Genomic DNA, 16756 nt, shown 5'->3' on the forward strand with positions numbered 1-16756 from the left:
TTGCTAGATGGGCCATTTCTCAGGTACTGTGGGGTTGGGACATATGGACCTGTTCAAAAGCAGAGCCTCCCAGGTGTTGAAATGTTCTAATTTGGGCTGGAATTTAAGGTTTACGTGAATGTTTGAGATCTGTGGGGTTTTTGAAATGTGTGACCAAATCTGGTCAGACTTTCTTGAGGAGAGGAAAAGGAATTTTCCATGCAAAAGCTAGCCCACATGCAAATGTTAAGCCCACACTGGGGAACGTGGATGGTCTGGAGAGTTTCCAAGGAAAGGCACCAAAGTCTTTAAAAAAGTGTCATTTTTCTAGCTTCATCTGGAGAGTGGCTGGAACCCTGGGGAACAGGATTTTCTGTGAAAAGCATTTTAAGTGAAGCAGACGGTATAGAAATTGCATTTTAGGAGTTTAAAACTCTGTTGGAAATGACAGAATCACAGAATGGTTGGGGTTGGAAGGGACCTCTGGAGATTATCCAGACCAACAGCCCTGCCAAGGCAGGGTCACCTGGGGCAGGTGACACAGGAATGTGTCCAGGTGGGTTTGGAATGCCTCCAGAGAGGGAGACTCCACTCCTTCCCTAGGCAACTGTTCCAGTGCTTTGGAGGCCCTCCATTGAAAGCCTCCATGGAAAGTTCTTCCTCACGTTGAGGTGGATAAACTCAACAGTCTGGGCTTTACAGGAGGTGTGGGGCAGCCTCCGGTGGGCAGTGCTGTGGTTGGGGCTGTAGCTCAATAAGATCAACCTCTGAACTCTGGCCCAGCACTGCTGGCTCAGCCCTGAGGATTAGGAGCAGCTCCAGGGTGATTACGGTGGAATGTTTGTTGTTCTAACGGGGATTTATTTTTTTTCTTAACGAACTAACCCTTCGTTTGTAGCTGGGCTGTGTGTACATTGGAAAACCAGGCCCTGATGTTAGGAATGTATATACATTCTTCTCCTAAACTGCTGCGGTGAAGCGATCACTTGTTACTGTGAATATTTATCAGTATATGGCCCAACTTGCACAGCTTCTTGCATAACAGGATCCCAGTAGAAAACTCAGTGATGGTGCTGGAAGCGGAGCCCTTGTGCAGACTGCGGGGAATGTGACAGTAATGGAAACAAGATGGAGTAGGAACGTGTTTTAAGAGTCAATTTTAAGGGCCGGGATAATTGTGCAAGAAACTTGGCTTCAGAAATGTGTAAGGGAAGGAATCTTGACCCAGCCAAATAGGCCATGAAAAATCCATACAGTTTTCCTTAGGTTTTACAGAATTTCTTGTTTAACTCATGCAGAGTCTGGTGCACTTTGTGTGCAGAACTGTCCCACTGGAGGGTGAGGACAAGCCATTTCTGCAGGTACCAACGTTGTGTTTGCCTCTATCCCGTAGATCTTAATGAAGTACTTTTCTGCTTTGTTTCAGCCCTGGAATGAGATCAGATGTAAGCTCCTCTCCGTCCACAACCTCAGCAACTACGGGACCACCTCCCAAGCTCTGTCTGGTGTGCTCCGACGAGGCCTCCGGGTGCCATTACGGTGTTCTGACATGTGGCAGCTGCAAAGTGTTCTTCAAAAGGGCAGTGGAAGGTAGGCCATGCTTTGATGAGTTTGCTGTTTAAAGATGTGAAATCCCTGCACGTATCATCCACGTTCAAACCATTAGATCACTGATCTTGTCATAGTAAATCACATTGATAATGGTGCATTATCCGAAGCGTGGGTTCCATTCACACTGATAAAATGCTCCCATTCACTCCATGTAAAAGGATTTATTGTTGTCTTGGCTTTTGTCTGTTTCATGTTCTTTCACTGTTGTTTTTGTTTATTTGTCCCGGTTTTATACAGATATTTGTCTGTGTGCATTAGATTTGTAAAGTTTGTGATTTTTCATTTGAAGGTTAGCTGGTTTGTATAGGAGATTGTACGTAAAATCTTGGTAAATCTGTTGTGTGTGAGGTTGTGGTATTTTGCAGTTTTTCTTGTAAGCACTGTTGGTTGAACTGCATCCATGTCCCTGTGTGAGTTGCAAGTATCTGGGTAACAGGGACATGTGTGTGGTTTTGGAGGATTAAGATTTCTGACTAATCACAGGGAGAAAATCAATGTAGAAACTAGAGATGATGGAAAACTAAATGTGAATAAGGGCTCAGTGATTTTGGGGCTGCATCAGTAGCTATTTTGTAACAGACTAGGTTGTACCTCAGGGTGTGTGACTCTTGGCTTCAATATCAGATGCAGTTAAGTTGGAGCATATTCCCAGTGTCTCTTAAAGGATGGTGATTCCTGAGTTATGAATAAGAATGTCATTATTAGTTACACCCTCCAGGGTTTCCTGTCTTGTGCCTTCCTCGTGCACCAGACTCATTTTGTGCTGACATTTTGGTAATCTGGGATGTCTGGAGAAGAGAGAAGGCTGTTTGATAAAGACATCATTCAGTCTTTAGAAGCAGCACTTTCCCCCAGTTCCCAGCTCAGTGGATGCCATGGGGAGCTCTGGGGAGCTCTCAGAGGGATCAGAAAAGTTCACATGACAGTTTTTGCCTGTCACAAGGGGAGGGATGTCGGCCCTGGGGGAGCTGAAGCTGTTCTGAAGTATAACGAGGCAACGGGAGCTCAAGTGCAAAGCACTTTATTTAAAGCAAATAATCATCTGTACCTTTGATTAAAATCAGGTCACTGGAGATCCCTCAGGAGATATATTATATGGCATCTGGATACGTGGCATAGCCATGGTTTTGCCTGTTCTCAATCTTAAGTAAATCGGAAAAGTATTGATACAGGAAAGAAGCAACGCAGTGATTCCTTCTGATCAGTGATGCAACTTGACTTATCATATATCAACTGTATTGGTATAAAATGTAAGCAAGCTTGTGGCTGAAAAATGGCAATCAGATCCTCGAGGCTTACTCTGCTTCCATTTTTATTATTCCACGAATTATCCCACCCTTCACAGGATCACAGAATCGTTTAGGTTGGAAAAGCCCTCCAGGATCATAGAGTCCAACCTTTTACTGGTTACCACCTTGTGAACTGGACCATACCAGGAAGGATTAAGCACCCTTAATCCTTCCATGAGATATCATGGATGTTTTCAGGAGCCCTTCCAGGATCTGTTAGTCTTAGTCTTCACTTTAAGGAACAAATAATTTGCTCTTGTCTTTTATAGGCATTTTTTTTATTAGGAACACATGTGAAAGGAATTTGTTTCTGCAATATCCTTTTTATTAGTAGCTGCCAGGCACCTGTTAGTATTCAGATCAAGCTGACTCTGCACACTGGTTATCCAACCTTTAGCCAAAGCACTTTTTTCCACCTTTACCTCCAGGCCTGTGGACTGTGACAGAAATAATCACAGAAACTGAAAGTGTCAGTGTCTAGAAAGTCCATGTAAAGTGTATTCCTTTCAGCAAAGAATAGAACTAGAGAAGAGGGAGGATGAAGGTGAGACAGCAACTGTATATTTATGCACAGTTCTTCACACAAACAGGCCTTCAGAAACCCAGAGAGGCCAGAGATCTTGTTTTAGCCCTGATTTTCATGCTGTTTCAGAGTCTAGAGCCCTCGTGATTGAGTTTCTCCTGTCTCAGAACCAGCCCTGTTCACCTCCCAACATGTTATCCCAATACACCAACCTGGATTTTCACCGCTCCTCCCACGTCCACTTGGAGCAGATCCTCACACCTCCCTCCACTGCAGATTCCCCCAACACCTCTCCTTCCTGCTGTGCTCCAGATTAGCCCTGTTCGTCAGCAGTTTTAATTCCATCTTCCAAAGTCCTTTGTCTGCAATTTCTAACCTTTTTATAGGGCTGATGTGCTCAAACGAGCAAGGAGTCATTCAGTGCCTTAGGGCATCAGAGACCCCGACACCGACAGCTGCTGCAGGCAGTGTGACGTGGTGGAATAGCCAACCTCTCTGTAAAATGCCCCAGTGTGCCCCAAATCCCCTTGGAAACATCTCCATTGGCTCACTGCTGGTTTTTACCAGAGTATTTGTGAAGTATCTTTGGGGTTTGAGCAATGAAGAGAACTGAAGCGTGGTCCTTTGGCACGTCCTCTGGGCAGCACTCAGGCATGGAGATCAATTTCCCTTCATTTTCCCACGAGATGTTCACGTGGTAAGAAGGCTTTAATATAATGTAAGTCAAAGAAATAGTGTAGCTTGCCCCCAGAAAAGGCAAGAATAGTTGAGAAGTAAACAGAAGAAACCAAACCTTCATGGAGAGGAGCCCCTTTGTTCGGAATAAAATGGAGCAACCGCTCAGGAAAATCTTCACCTGAAGTATCTGCACTGTTGGGTGAAACTGTGGTCTCATCAAACATCTTTGAGAGACAGGGAATTGTGGTCTCTGCTCCTCTGCAGTGCTGACAAATTGTCATCAGTTTATATTTCATGTGTGTGTACAGATATGTTTCTTTATATGTATTAGGGTTCTAATGGCAAACAGAATGGTGAGTCCTGGATCTGCTGTCTGAGTTGATTAAATACAAAGATTACACAAGGGTCAGGAAGGCTCCTTTTCCCCAAACAGAAGAGGTGGGAGAGTTCATTCAGAAAAATGTTCAGAGCTTCCTTGGAATATCAACTTGAGACACTTCATGGGATAAGTTTGACCAAAGCCATAGGAATAGACTCTGCGTGCCCATAATTTTCACAGCTGACTTGAAACAAATACCTTATCCAGGCTGTTTTACTGTGAGAAGACTCTTGAACTCTGTTGTTAGTAACTCTGTATTTGGAAAATACATTTGTTTCTCACAATATTGTGCTGTCATGACTTTGCAATATGGTGTAAAAGCCCAGGCTGCAGCTTTTTGCCCTCTGAAGAAACATATTTCCTGATCCCTCTCTGGGAGAAGGATCTATCCTTTAGTGATACCTTTCCCTTAGTAAGTTATATTGAGGCATTTGGTCATATAATTCAAATAACTAAGAATATATACTCTTCTGGTTCCATGCCCTTAACAGCTAAGAAATAGTTACTTAATTTCTCTAGTTCAATTTGTGTTTTTAGGGTCACTTTTGCTCTAAATCTGTGAATCGAGAAAAATGTCAAAGAACTTGGTTTGTCTGGGTCAGGCTGCAAGTTAAACAAGGAGAAAGTTTCATGACTTTCAAACTGATGAAGCTGAGTCTGTTCTCTGTAGAAATCTTTCCAAGTGTATTCTCAAGATGTGTTTGTGAATGTTATTTGTATCTCTTGTCAGACTATTTAGAGAAATGGGAAACCTGCTGTAGAAGAAAGATTTGGTAAATGTAAGGGAAAAACAGTTTTAAAAATAGAAGTTGCCTGATACTAACAAATTAAAAATAGGATTTTGAACTAAATTTATTGGCTTCAGGGTCTAATTATGAGAAATCTGTTTGGATACATGAAATCAGATGTATATTGATATTTTTGCAAGACATGCAGTACAGTAGGTAAAGGTCTTACATCGTCTCCAGACCCTTAATGACTGAAAGGATGAATGGCTTCTGCTACTGCTCTACTCGGGGAGCTTATAGTTGTTTTGTTTTTGTGCACACAGGGCAGCACAACTACCTGTGTGCTGGGAGGAACGACTGCATTATTGACAAAATCCGGAGGAAAAACTGCCCGGCGTGTCGCTACCGGAAATGTCTGCAGGCTGGCATGAACCTTGAAGGTAACCATGTGTCCACATCCCTGCTTTGGGTTGGAATCCTGCCCAATAAAGGCCAGGCTGCTAATGAAGCAAGGATTGGAGCAGCACTTTAATATGTTAAAAGCAAGTGCTGCATTTCATGAGCATTTTAATGAGAGGCAGGAGGTTGTTGTGCTATTTCTCCTGTCTGTGCTCAGTTGCTCTGTCTGTCGGTGTGTTCAGTAGAAGTGAGTCATACACACAAGCCAGGGTTGTTTTTTGTTCCTGTCAGCACATATATATCTCGTTGCTTTTTCATGGAATCTGAGACAGGAGAGTTCTTGGGGAACACCTGGAGGGAAATTAAACACCTGTAGGGAGATGTGCTTTCTGCCCATCCTCACTCAGAAGAGTGAATTGACACTGAAATCACAGAGAAGAGGGGCAGGAGTGGGGATTATATCTTCAAACTGAAGAAAATGGAAGTATTTTTGTTGATGCTGTGGATTCTTCCTCAATATCTGTCAAAATCTCTCTAGGAAAGGTCAGTTAAGTAAATAAATTTAACATACCAGTACATAGTTGTTCTCTACTGAGTCCTCAATGGCTTGTGAGAATCTGAAGGCCATGTCAACTAAGGATTTAGCAGCAGTTGTAAAATGGCATAAAACACTTTTATTAGTGTCAGCTACATTTTATGCTTGCTATTTTTCCCTGAGCAGCAGAGATTAACACAGTACTTCCTAACACAGTTATCCATGTGGTACTTGTATAATGAAAATTGTCAGATAAAATGAAAATGTCAAAAAGATATTTGTCAGCTCCCAAGGATGAACAGAATTCCATTTCAGTCAGTGATAATATCCTTTGGTAAGATGTAAGTGGTGAATTAAGTTAAAGAGATAGATGAAGCACATACTGGAGTCCATGTTAGCACGTCCTTTCTTCCTCCTCTGCTTCCAACCTCCTTCAGCAGGACACAGCACAAGGTTTTCTGTGCTGCAGGTGCTTCTACCTGCCCCTTCCTTCAGAGCAGAGGGAACAAAGCCGATGGTCTGAAATGCTCTGTGACCCACTTACAGGCACATCCCCTCCTTCAGGATGGAGATTTGCTGGAGGAAGGGATGTTGCTGCTCGGTTTGTTGAGGTGTTACCATGATCCGTGTGCAGGATGGGAAGGTACAGCCAAGATCTACAATAGTGAGTTCTAAAATAAATCGCTAAAGCACATGAGGTCATCAGTGAGTGTCTCCCAGGAGCTGGATTTAGGTTTTGGGCACTCCCAGTGGGCTGGACCTTACACTTCAGAGATCAGAGCCTACTCTGGGTACCCACTCCGGACAGGTCACTGCCCTGCTGGGGCTGGTGTGACCGGGAGCAAGGGCAGGGAACAGCAAAGACTGAAGACAGTTTAAATGACACAAAACCCCAGAGTTTTTGCTTTGAGGTGGAAAAGAATGAGTTTTGGTTTAAGGCTTGTTTCTAATTTTTCTCCTCATAGTTGTTTTCAAAATACATGTATGATATTCATGTATTTATTTATATGAATAAAGCACTTTATTAGGTATGGTATTCTGATACTAAGATATAGTACTCTCACAGTAAACCTTCCCTTCCTGCATCAGTTTAAGTAGACACCAATATCGCTGTGTCAGGCTCCAGGACACAGAATCAGAGAATCACAGAATGGTTTGGGTTGGGAGGGACTTAAAACTCATCCAGTTCTACTCCCTGCCATGGACAGGGATATTTCCAGTAGACCAAGGTTGCTCCAAGCCCCGTCCAGCCTAGCCTTGACATGTTGAGTGACCCCTCTGCAGCAAAGAAAATCAAATGGAATGACATCAGATATTTGCCACTTCTCTGCATGTAGGTTGGAGCCCTTCCAGTGTAGTTTGTCTCAATTTTGGCACAGAGAATCCTAGAGAATAGTGAGGTTTTGGAGGATGGAGATTGTTATATAAGTTGCTGGGGAAGGCGGGGGGGGGTGAAGTTTTTATATCTGAGAGGGAAAAGGAGTCTTGAAACTCTGCAACACAAAAATGGAAGAACTTGGAGTAGTGTGAAAGGGTGAAAAACACCCTGAAAACAAGGATTTATGGGACAGATCTGAACAGATGGGGAATAGGTCGTGCAGAAAAGCAAACTGGGAGGCAACATAAAGTGCAGCAGAGACTAAGAAGCAGTTTCTTTTATCTCGTCTATTTTAGGGTCACAGTTCAGAAAGTACTGTTGTTTAAAAGAGAATTAAATTTGCATACTTTTTAGACAGTAATTTCTTTTTGACAAATCCCCTGCTGCATCCTCAGTGCATAAATAATGGTTATAGCAAACCAGTGAGTGATCGAAAGAGATCCCAATATCCAGCTTGTCAGTCCTTTGGCCCCTTGCACTCACCTGATGTGCTGCTGGACTTCTTCTATGAACCTGCCCCAGCACATTTTGGGTATCTCAGTTTCTAATACCTACAGTGGATTGCACTGTTAGGTATTGGGTAGAAGACTAATTATTTTAAAGTCAATAAAAGAATCCTGACCTGCTCCTGTCCTGAGATGAAAATGGCTCCTTCTACCCTAGAAAAATATTACTTGCTAATTTTCTATTGGCCTTTTTTTATCACAGAGTCAGTAAGGTTGAAAAAGACCTCCAAGATCATCAAGTCATCCCTTTGGCCCTACTTATCACCCTTTTCTAGAACTTTCTTTTTTCTTTTCCATGTTTTTTTGGGCATAGGGGCCTGGAAAAAAAATCAAACTATGAAGCTGCAGGTACAAGAGATTTACACAGCAGAATAATGATATTTTGTACTCCAGCCTTTATTTCCTTGAGTTCTCATTTCCGCTCCCACCGTTAATTGGTGTTCCTTGGCACCCTTTCTCTTTGTGATGTGTTGGAAGAAAAGATTTATTGTTAGGTTTTATGCCTGTAAAAAGTTGTCTCATAATTTTTTTGGCTTTTCATGCTGCTTTTTACAGCTAAACTTGGCAATTTATGAGTTTTTTCTGCAGTCTTCACTTGGAATTTATTTCAGATTTTTGAAGGACCGTTTCTTTTTTCTAATCCCATTCCCTGCCCTGCTCTAACTGCAGTGGGCTTATTATAAATCCCAGTTTAGCAGGAAAGTGCCTGGCTGTCCGGGGTGGTGGTGGCAGGTCCATTGCCCACCTGGCTCAGGTGCAGGACCATCTGCCCACGGGGCAGGGAATAGGAAGCCTGTGCAGCCTGGGTGGATGCCAGTCTGTAGGAGGTTGGGAGGGTTTTGTTTGTTTTTAACAGAAAATTCTGGATGTTTTTCTCTCCGTGCTGAGTTTATCTGTGGGGGTTATCTCCTGTAACATGCCCTAAGGAGCTGGGGTTAAATTAGTGGTCTTTTTATATTTGAAAGTAAATTATACAGAAATACATTATCTCAACCTTTTTTTTTTTGTGAGTTACAGCTATATATCTAAGTCAAGACTAGTAACACAGCCTAATAAAAATTCTTGCATAATAATTTGCCTTATCAGATCTATTTATTTTGATTATAATTTTATTAGGCTTTCTGGGCTGGAAATACTCCATCCAGGTGTCTGCAGGAAGCTGAAGGCATGTGCTTCTAAATTTAAGTCAAAGCAGTTCATTTGCTCTTCAGAACATGGATAATGGGACAAAAACCACCAGAATGTGGAGAGGATTTTGGAGCAACCATTTCAAAATTAAGACAATAACAAGAAGCTCTTTGCTCCAAGGAAATAACTGTTGCTATTCCCCCACGGCAGGTTTGGCACATGTGGCCAGCCTACAAATATTTGGGAAAATGCAATTTATACAAGATCTGTAGAGAATTCCTTGTGTTTAGCATTTGGCTTCTGAAGGCCGTGTCATAGCCAGTGGGTCCAGGAGAGAGTTTCATGTGTTGTTACACTGCAGGGTTGGTGATGATGCTGAGAGATTCTGAACGGGTCAGGAGGAACTTTGAATGTGAAACCACATTACGTGATGCTTTTATGGGCTACTGATTTATGTCAGAAGTTTCAGAGAAATCAATTAATTAACTGAGGCACCCGGGGAAAGAACTGGTTTCATTTGGTCTCTGTTAAATAGCGTGTTCTGTGTGGCCGCCTCCATCCAGGAGAGCCAGAGCCAAGCAGGAGACTCCATTATGGACAAGATGCTAATAAAATTGTTGCTCCAAGTTTTTGTAGTTTACAGTTAACATCTCTGTGTGATGTTTTATTTATTTGGCGAGTGGGTTTTATGGTTTAATTACGCAGCAGTGATTTATATGCAGGAGAAACTGGCAAGAGAAAAAGCTCCTCCTGCCCAGCATTTTCAAAAAAAAACACCCTCTTTTCCCTGGCTCAAGAGATCCAGTAATTCCTTACCCATTAAATATGCTTTTTTCCTTTCTTTTGCCTGGTTCCTATACTTAATATCTTCAGGAACTTTTAAAGTCCTGCACATATTTCCAGTGGTAGGATTTGGCTTTGTGTTTTAGGATCAGCCTTGTAAGGTACCTGCGGACATTATTGAACATTTAGAAACAGTAACATAAATGTGACTTTTATTAAAATGTAAAGCAAACTTACTTTCAATGGAGGCTTAATTAGAATTCATGTGAAATTATTTACTTTATGCACAAATGCTGTGAAGGTTTCAGTGGCCTGGTCCCAGCTGCAGGGAGGAGGGAAGCAGCGCTTCCTCTGCTGCATTTTTATCGCTGCGCGGTCACTTTCTATCATCTCACCTGTGACTTACCCAAACTTTCACAGCTCGCAAAACAAAGAAGAAGATCAAAGGACTGCAGCAGGGAAGTGCCACGGGAACACGGGATGCTCCCGAGGCATCCGGGAACAAGAGCATCGTCCCCGCGTCGCTGCCGCAGCTGACGCCGACGCTGGTGTCGCTGCTGGAGGTGATCGAGCCCGAGGTGCTGTACTCAGGATACGACAGCACCCTGCCCGACTCCAGCTGGAGGATCCTCTCCACCCTCAACATGCTGGGAGGGCGGCAGGTGGTGGCTGCAGTCAAGTGGGCGAAGGCAATCCCAGGTAACACACGAATATGTTAATTGCTGAGTGCGGTCTTCTTATTGTACTTAAACTCTGTGTTTGTTTTCTTTCAAAGCTGTACAGATGAAGCTTTAGTAATAACTGGGCTTGTTCATGTCTCAAATACTTCTGGAGTAGAAAAGTAGAAAAAATGCAGATGCAGAAATGTATTTACTGCAGATGAGCTCATTTTCCTTGAACATTTTGACCATTGGATCTTAACGTTCATTTTAAAAGTAATATAGAGAACTATTTTTATTAGCTCTATCTCCACCTTTTAGAGTCACAGAATCACAGAATTGTTTGAGTTGGGAGGGACCTTAAAACTCCATGCCCTGCTGTGGGGAGGGACACCTTTCACTAGCCCAGGTTACTCCAAGCCCCATCCAACCTGACCTTGAACACTTCCAGGGATGGGGCCAACCACAGCTTTTCTGGGCAATAAATAATTATTTCTTGAATATTTTTAGCAAGTCCTCTTGACTTTTACAGACCAGCATTGCTGTGCTGCTTCTCTGGGTCTGTGTTCATGGATGGTTCTTTTTTCACTCCCCTTCACCGTATCTGCAGTTTTTTCTTGACTGGGAATAGGTGTTTGACTGTCAAATTCCAGGGTGGAAGTCAAGGTGTTCATTTTCTCCCCAGCTCTGTAGCAGCACAGTTAAATGGACTCTTACCTGGGGAACGGGGGAGGTTTGTTGCTATTTTGGCTCCCACCTGAAGACACAGTTAGACACGGAAGAAGTGATGTCAGATCTCAACCTAGGACATAACACATGGCATCTGTCTCGGGAGAGGCCAGGGCCAAGGATAGCTGAAGATCTGTTTATTCCTACAGAACAAAGACCAGTGTTTGTCTCCCTCTCACTCGTGTCAGTACTGTTACCTACCTGTTCTCAGAAACACTGGCAGAAACACCTCCATGACGCATGTGTTGCCCAAAAATAACATCACAGAACCGGTCTGCCAAAAAAAAAAAAAAAAGGAAAAAGAGTCTGATAATGAGATTTATGAATCATAATAGTGCCTCTTTGAACAGAGGAAATAAATTAACAGTGAGAAAGAAAGGCTGGAAAACTCAAATATATCTGTGTCCAGCAGATATGTGACTGGAGAGGTTTGTGTGTGTTCTAGTTGTTCTCGTGGTGATTGGTCACAAGTTGGACTTGATGCCCTTGGAGTTCTTTTAGAACTTCAGCGATTCTGTGTCAGGGCTGTTCACACTGGGAAGTTACACGGGATTAGCTCAGTCTGCTCTAGGAGAGATTCACATGCACACACTTCCTTCTGGGACAGGTCTTTGGGAGACCATCTGGTATTCCCAAATCCAAATTTAGATTCATTTTATAAAACACTTTTGTGTTCATCGTCTCTGTTGAACGGTTTCCCTAATTAGCCAAGCCCTTCAGGTTAGAGCATATGCTCTCAATGGAAATGCCAGTCTTCTCTTTAATAACTACATTAATAGCAACTATTCTTATCATTGTTATCTCCTTTCTTTTGTTTGCTGAGGTGGTTCCTCATGAGTATTTAATTGTATATCCTGCTCCTGGTTGTAGCCCATCAGCCATGCTGACAGCACGCCAGCATTCCTTGCCAAATCCTTTCGCTGGGATTTCAGAATAACCTTTTCCTGAGGAGGGTTTGAGCACAGATTCAAGGTTTGACCCCATAAGATTGGAATCACTTCGAAACCCTTGGTATTTTTGAAGCAGTACCTGGTTGTTCCTGCTGTCTCCAAAGCCAGGAGCTGTGTTTGAAGCTGTCAGACAAACCAAGTTTGTTCTGTATTCATCTACTGGCTGCTGGCTGTTGGCACATCTTCAGGAAGCAGCTTTTTAGATGTTCTGAGCTCTTTAGATGTCAGATGCTTAATAAAATTAGATAAAATCAACTTGAATTCAGGCTCTAATAATGATTCAGTGTGGCACGATAGATTCCTGCTAAATGTAGGCAGGATCTGATAGGAACTAGTGTTGTAAATCCAAAGCTGCCAGCATTTTCAGACTGTTTGAGGGACCAGTTGTCAGATTTTACCCATTTCCTCCTTGTTAATGCTGCATATGAGATCAGAAGCAGTTAATGCTGGTAACTAACGCAGTACTTATTTTGTAAGTTCTGTATACAGTTATTGTTGAATAAGAACAAAATTTTACATTAAGGCATTTATTGCCTGGTGGACTGCTCTTGTGAAAAGTAGCAAGCCCTGTTATTTTTGGAAGGCAGCCCAGTGAATTATAGTGTATATGAAATACAATTGTTGCCTTTTGTGATCTATCTGACTGACCATCAGTTCCAGATAACCACATACACATATATTGTGACTTTTAAATATTACATCCCCTTTCACTCCCTGTAGTGCCTATGCACTGATAACACAGCAGTTGTGCTGCTCATAACCCTGGTCCTTTTCCAAGTCATGCAAGTTTTTTGTCCCCTTTTTTTTTTTTTTTTTTTTGCAACTGACACTAACCCCCCCTCAATTTTTTATTTTTCTAGGTTTCCGAAATTTGCACCTGGATGACCAAATGACCCTTCTGCAGTACTCCTGGATGTTCCTAATGGCTTTTGCTTTAGGCTGGAGATCCTACAAGCAATCCAATGGCAATCTCCTGTGCTTCGCACCAGATCTGATCATTAACGAGTGAGTAAGACCTGCCACAGTGTTTTTCTGGGGTTTGCACTCAAGGGGTGAATCACTGGGTAACAAATCATTGCAGAGATCCCAGATCTGCCTGTCATTTGCAACTTGTTTTTCTTTCAGGAGCTTACTTAGCGTTTTTAACTAAGTCAAATGAAAGAAAGGTAATTGAGATATTAAGTGTATTTATATCCAGGAGTTTTTGTGGGAGGTGTTTGTGCTTAAATGTTCCATATTGTGACTGTTCCAGCACCATTCACTAGAATCATTCATGTTATCGGAGCCAACACAGTCAGAGCTAAAAATATGTTAGAGATGGAGAGAAAATTTTGGCAAATTGCATAATGTTCTGTCTGTTTAGTGTATAAAAGTGGCAATATGGTCCTACCAGTTTCCCAGAGTTCCCGATTCCTTAAACATTTCTTTCTGAGCCTGATTAAAGTAGGGCTGAAAAAACAAGGTTACAAGTGGAACAGCCTTCCTGATTTATATTTTCTTGTTGAACTTTGTTATCAGTTTTCAAGCAAAGTTGAATTTGGTGGAATATCTGGACATATTTTTTTCTTGCACCACACATCATTATCCTTGTATTTTTCCAAATTTGTGTTGTGCAGCAACTGTGCTGTAGAGGAGGGAAAGAGGGAATTTGGGATTGTTGAAGTGATTGCATCTAATTCATGTCTCTTGTTTCATGGCCTTGCAGTGGAGGCAGTACAATTGGCATGCTTTGACAGAGTCACAGTATTTTTGGTTCTGTTGCACTTCAGAATCAAATCTCTCAAATATTTTCCATGTTTTAAAAAAACATAATAGTTGTTACATTTTCTGTGTGATCAGCCATTTACATTCCTTTGTCATGTTTATTTATTCCCTTTTTTTTTCCCCTGTGTAAATATTTATTCAGACTTCTATAAACTATAATCATTGCCTTATAATAACTTCAGAAAAAAGGTGTGGAGGAGATGGCAGGTGAGGGCCCATGTGTGTACTTATGTTTATTAAAGTGCTTAGAATGTGTCTCTGGAGCAGAATAATCTCTATGTGGTGGAATTGAAATAATTGATGTCACTAAGTGTAGCAACATCTACTTTGCCTTACATCAGAGATCTCCTGCTGTTTTATCAGTGACTCAAAACCACAGATCTTCACAGCCAGGTGTTAATATTCTTGAAAAACACAAAGCTGCAAGGATAACCCTGTTATAGCAAACAGTAATTCTTAAATTCCTTCCAGTTACAGTTTGGTACATAAATTGTAGATCACAATGACATTTGTTTTCAATAAAACACATTGACTGAGAGAACTGCAGTTTCTTCTCCAGTGGGCTACAGGTTCTCCATAAAACTCTCTGGTCGTAACTTTTAATGTCCCATCCCTCAATAAAAGAGAGCCACCTCGGAGTTCAGTGTGACAAACACTGACTAACAATAAAACTGCTGCAGGAGTCGTGAGAAGGTTCCGGAGCAGGGAAAGCTGGAGGGGCACCTGGGGCTGGGATTGTTGAGCAGGACAGGCAGAGGCATCATGGGCACTTAAGCAAAAATGCTCTTGGATTTTACTGCAAGAAAAAAATGCCTTTGGATTTGAATGATCAAATGTGGCCACATAGGATAGATTCGGTAATAGTTGGTATCTGACAGTGGGGCACAGGGATAACACAGACCAGAATTACTTCCATGGTTGCAGAGAAGTGCAGTTACTTCTGATTTAATTTTCGGGTTTCTTTCAGTTTCTGAACTTTAAAGCCTCGTCCTCATATTTGGTTCAATTCAGTGTCTTCTGCTTCAGGAAGAGAAACTCCCATCTTGGAAGGGTCTCCAATGAAATAGTGGTTCAGTTGGACCTAACTGCAAAATACTTTTTTAAGATTGATTTTTTTAATGGGATTAATTAGACTTTCTTTAGCTTCATGTATCTGCTCAAGCATCTGAGCAGCATCAGTCTTTCATGCATTTATCCTTGTGCCAGCCCTGGCCAGTATCATCCTGTGTAGTTACAGTTTACTTACATGGAGTAGCAAGATCAAGTAGCTCATGCAGTCTGTGGTGGGAAAGAGCATTAAATTCTGTTCTTCTTAAATCTTAGGATGGCAGCTTAGCCATTTGCTCAGTCTTCTCCTAAAAATTGAATATGTATTGAATATTTCACTTTTATGTCTGTACTCTTATAATTTATTTATTTTTTAATGGAGATATATCTATACTAACTGATAATATATGTGTTCACACACAAAACACAGAACTCAGTTCAGTTGTTGAAACGTGTGGCAGCTGAATAAATCTTAGACTTTAGGCTATTATTTAGTACTTGGAAATGGTTTAAACCTGTGATTTTGCAGTAACTGTTTCCCCAGTCTGTGATTCAAAACATGCCCTGCTGGAATGGGCACTGGTACTGGATCAGCTTTTGGCCTCTGGGTATGTCACAATGTACCCAAAATTACAGTGAGCACAGTGACAGTACACAGTTGTGTTCATCAAGTAGCAAATGCCATTGAAGTGCTGCCCAGCTTGAGAAAGAAGTTCCTGGAAGTTCTGGGTCTTGGGATTTCGACTCCAGTTGCATGTTCATCATCATAGCTCCTTGCTCTGAGGTGTGAGGTCACTTCCATGGTCTTGTTTGTCCTTCCAATCTCATCTGCCATACAGAATAGCTGTATTGATGTATTTGATTAGAAAAATAATAGTGATTACAGTTTTATGAGCAATGTTTTGTCAGTTCTCTTATTCCCCAGATTTTTTTCCCAAGGTTCTTTTGTAACTCCTTCTGTGGAGTCAGTGTCATCTGGTGTTCAGAACACCAGCGTCCTGTTTACTGGGTTTCAGTCTTTCACAGACTTGACTGAACTGAGTGACTCACAGCAGTGTTGAAAACTCATCACGTGCTTTTATCATCCACACACGTCCCCCAGAGCAAGCACACGTATATCCATGTGCTCCATGGACTGGGCTGAGCTGGAACACCACCAGTGCTCCTTGGGAAGCTGGTCCCTAAAGCAGAGGGGTATTGGATACTTAACAGAGCAGGGAGGTGATTCATTACAGCAGGATGCCTTCACAGTGATCAAATGCTGCCAGTCACTTCTTTGAGTCTTTTTATGTGCCTGGCAGTAATTGCAGAAGCCTTGAGCTGCTGCAGCCCTGCCAGTGTCCCTGGGGAGCTCCTGTGGCTCAGTCCAGGCTCAGCGGCTCCTGAACTGCCATGGGGTGCAGCTTCCCTGGGATTGCTGGTCCTGGGTATCCCAAAGCTCTGCTTGAGAGCCAGCATGTTTCTGTGGGTAGTTTCAGCTAAGAAGGCGGCACTTGTGGTGTCCTCACTGAGTACAATGTCTATTTTAATTAACTAAATATAGCATTGAGTTGAAGTGTTACATCTGGTCTATTTGTGGGTAAATTAATCCATGGAGATGGTAAATGGCCTGTGCAGGGAGGGGAACCAGGATCCTGGGCAGGCAGGGAGAGAGCCCTGAGCCCTGCCCTTCTCCGGGTCTGTGTCTGTGA

The 16756-nt window shown here is 42.3% G+C and overlaps 1 protein-coding gene across 1 annotated transcript in view; it reads left to right on the forward strand.

Annotated features, from left to right (window-relative positions):
• The window catches only part of NR3C1 (nuclear receptor subfamily 3 group C member 1), a 65124-nt gene that overhangs the window by 38040 nt on the left and 10328 nt on the right, over positions 1-16756 (forward strand). Inside the window, exons 3-6 of the mRNA XM_032702807.1 lie at positions 1406-1569; positions 5511-5627; positions 10337-10615; positions 13115-13259. Of these exons, the coding sequence (XP_032558698.1) occupies positions 1406-1569; positions 5511-5627; positions 10337-10615; positions 13115-13259 (705 nt within the window). The remainder of the gene's footprint in view (positions 1-1405; positions 1570-5510; positions 5628-10336; positions 10616-13114; positions 13260-16756) is intronic.

This window comes from Chiroxiphia lanceolata, chromosome 15 (genome assembly GCF_009829145.1).
Source record: "Chiroxiphia lanceolata isolate bChiLan1 chromosome 15, bChiLan1.pri, whole genome shotgun sequence".
In the NCBI taxonomy this organism is placed as follows: domain Eukaryota; kingdom Metazoa; phylum Chordata; class Aves; order Passeriformes; family Pipridae; genus Chiroxiphia; species Chiroxiphia lanceolata.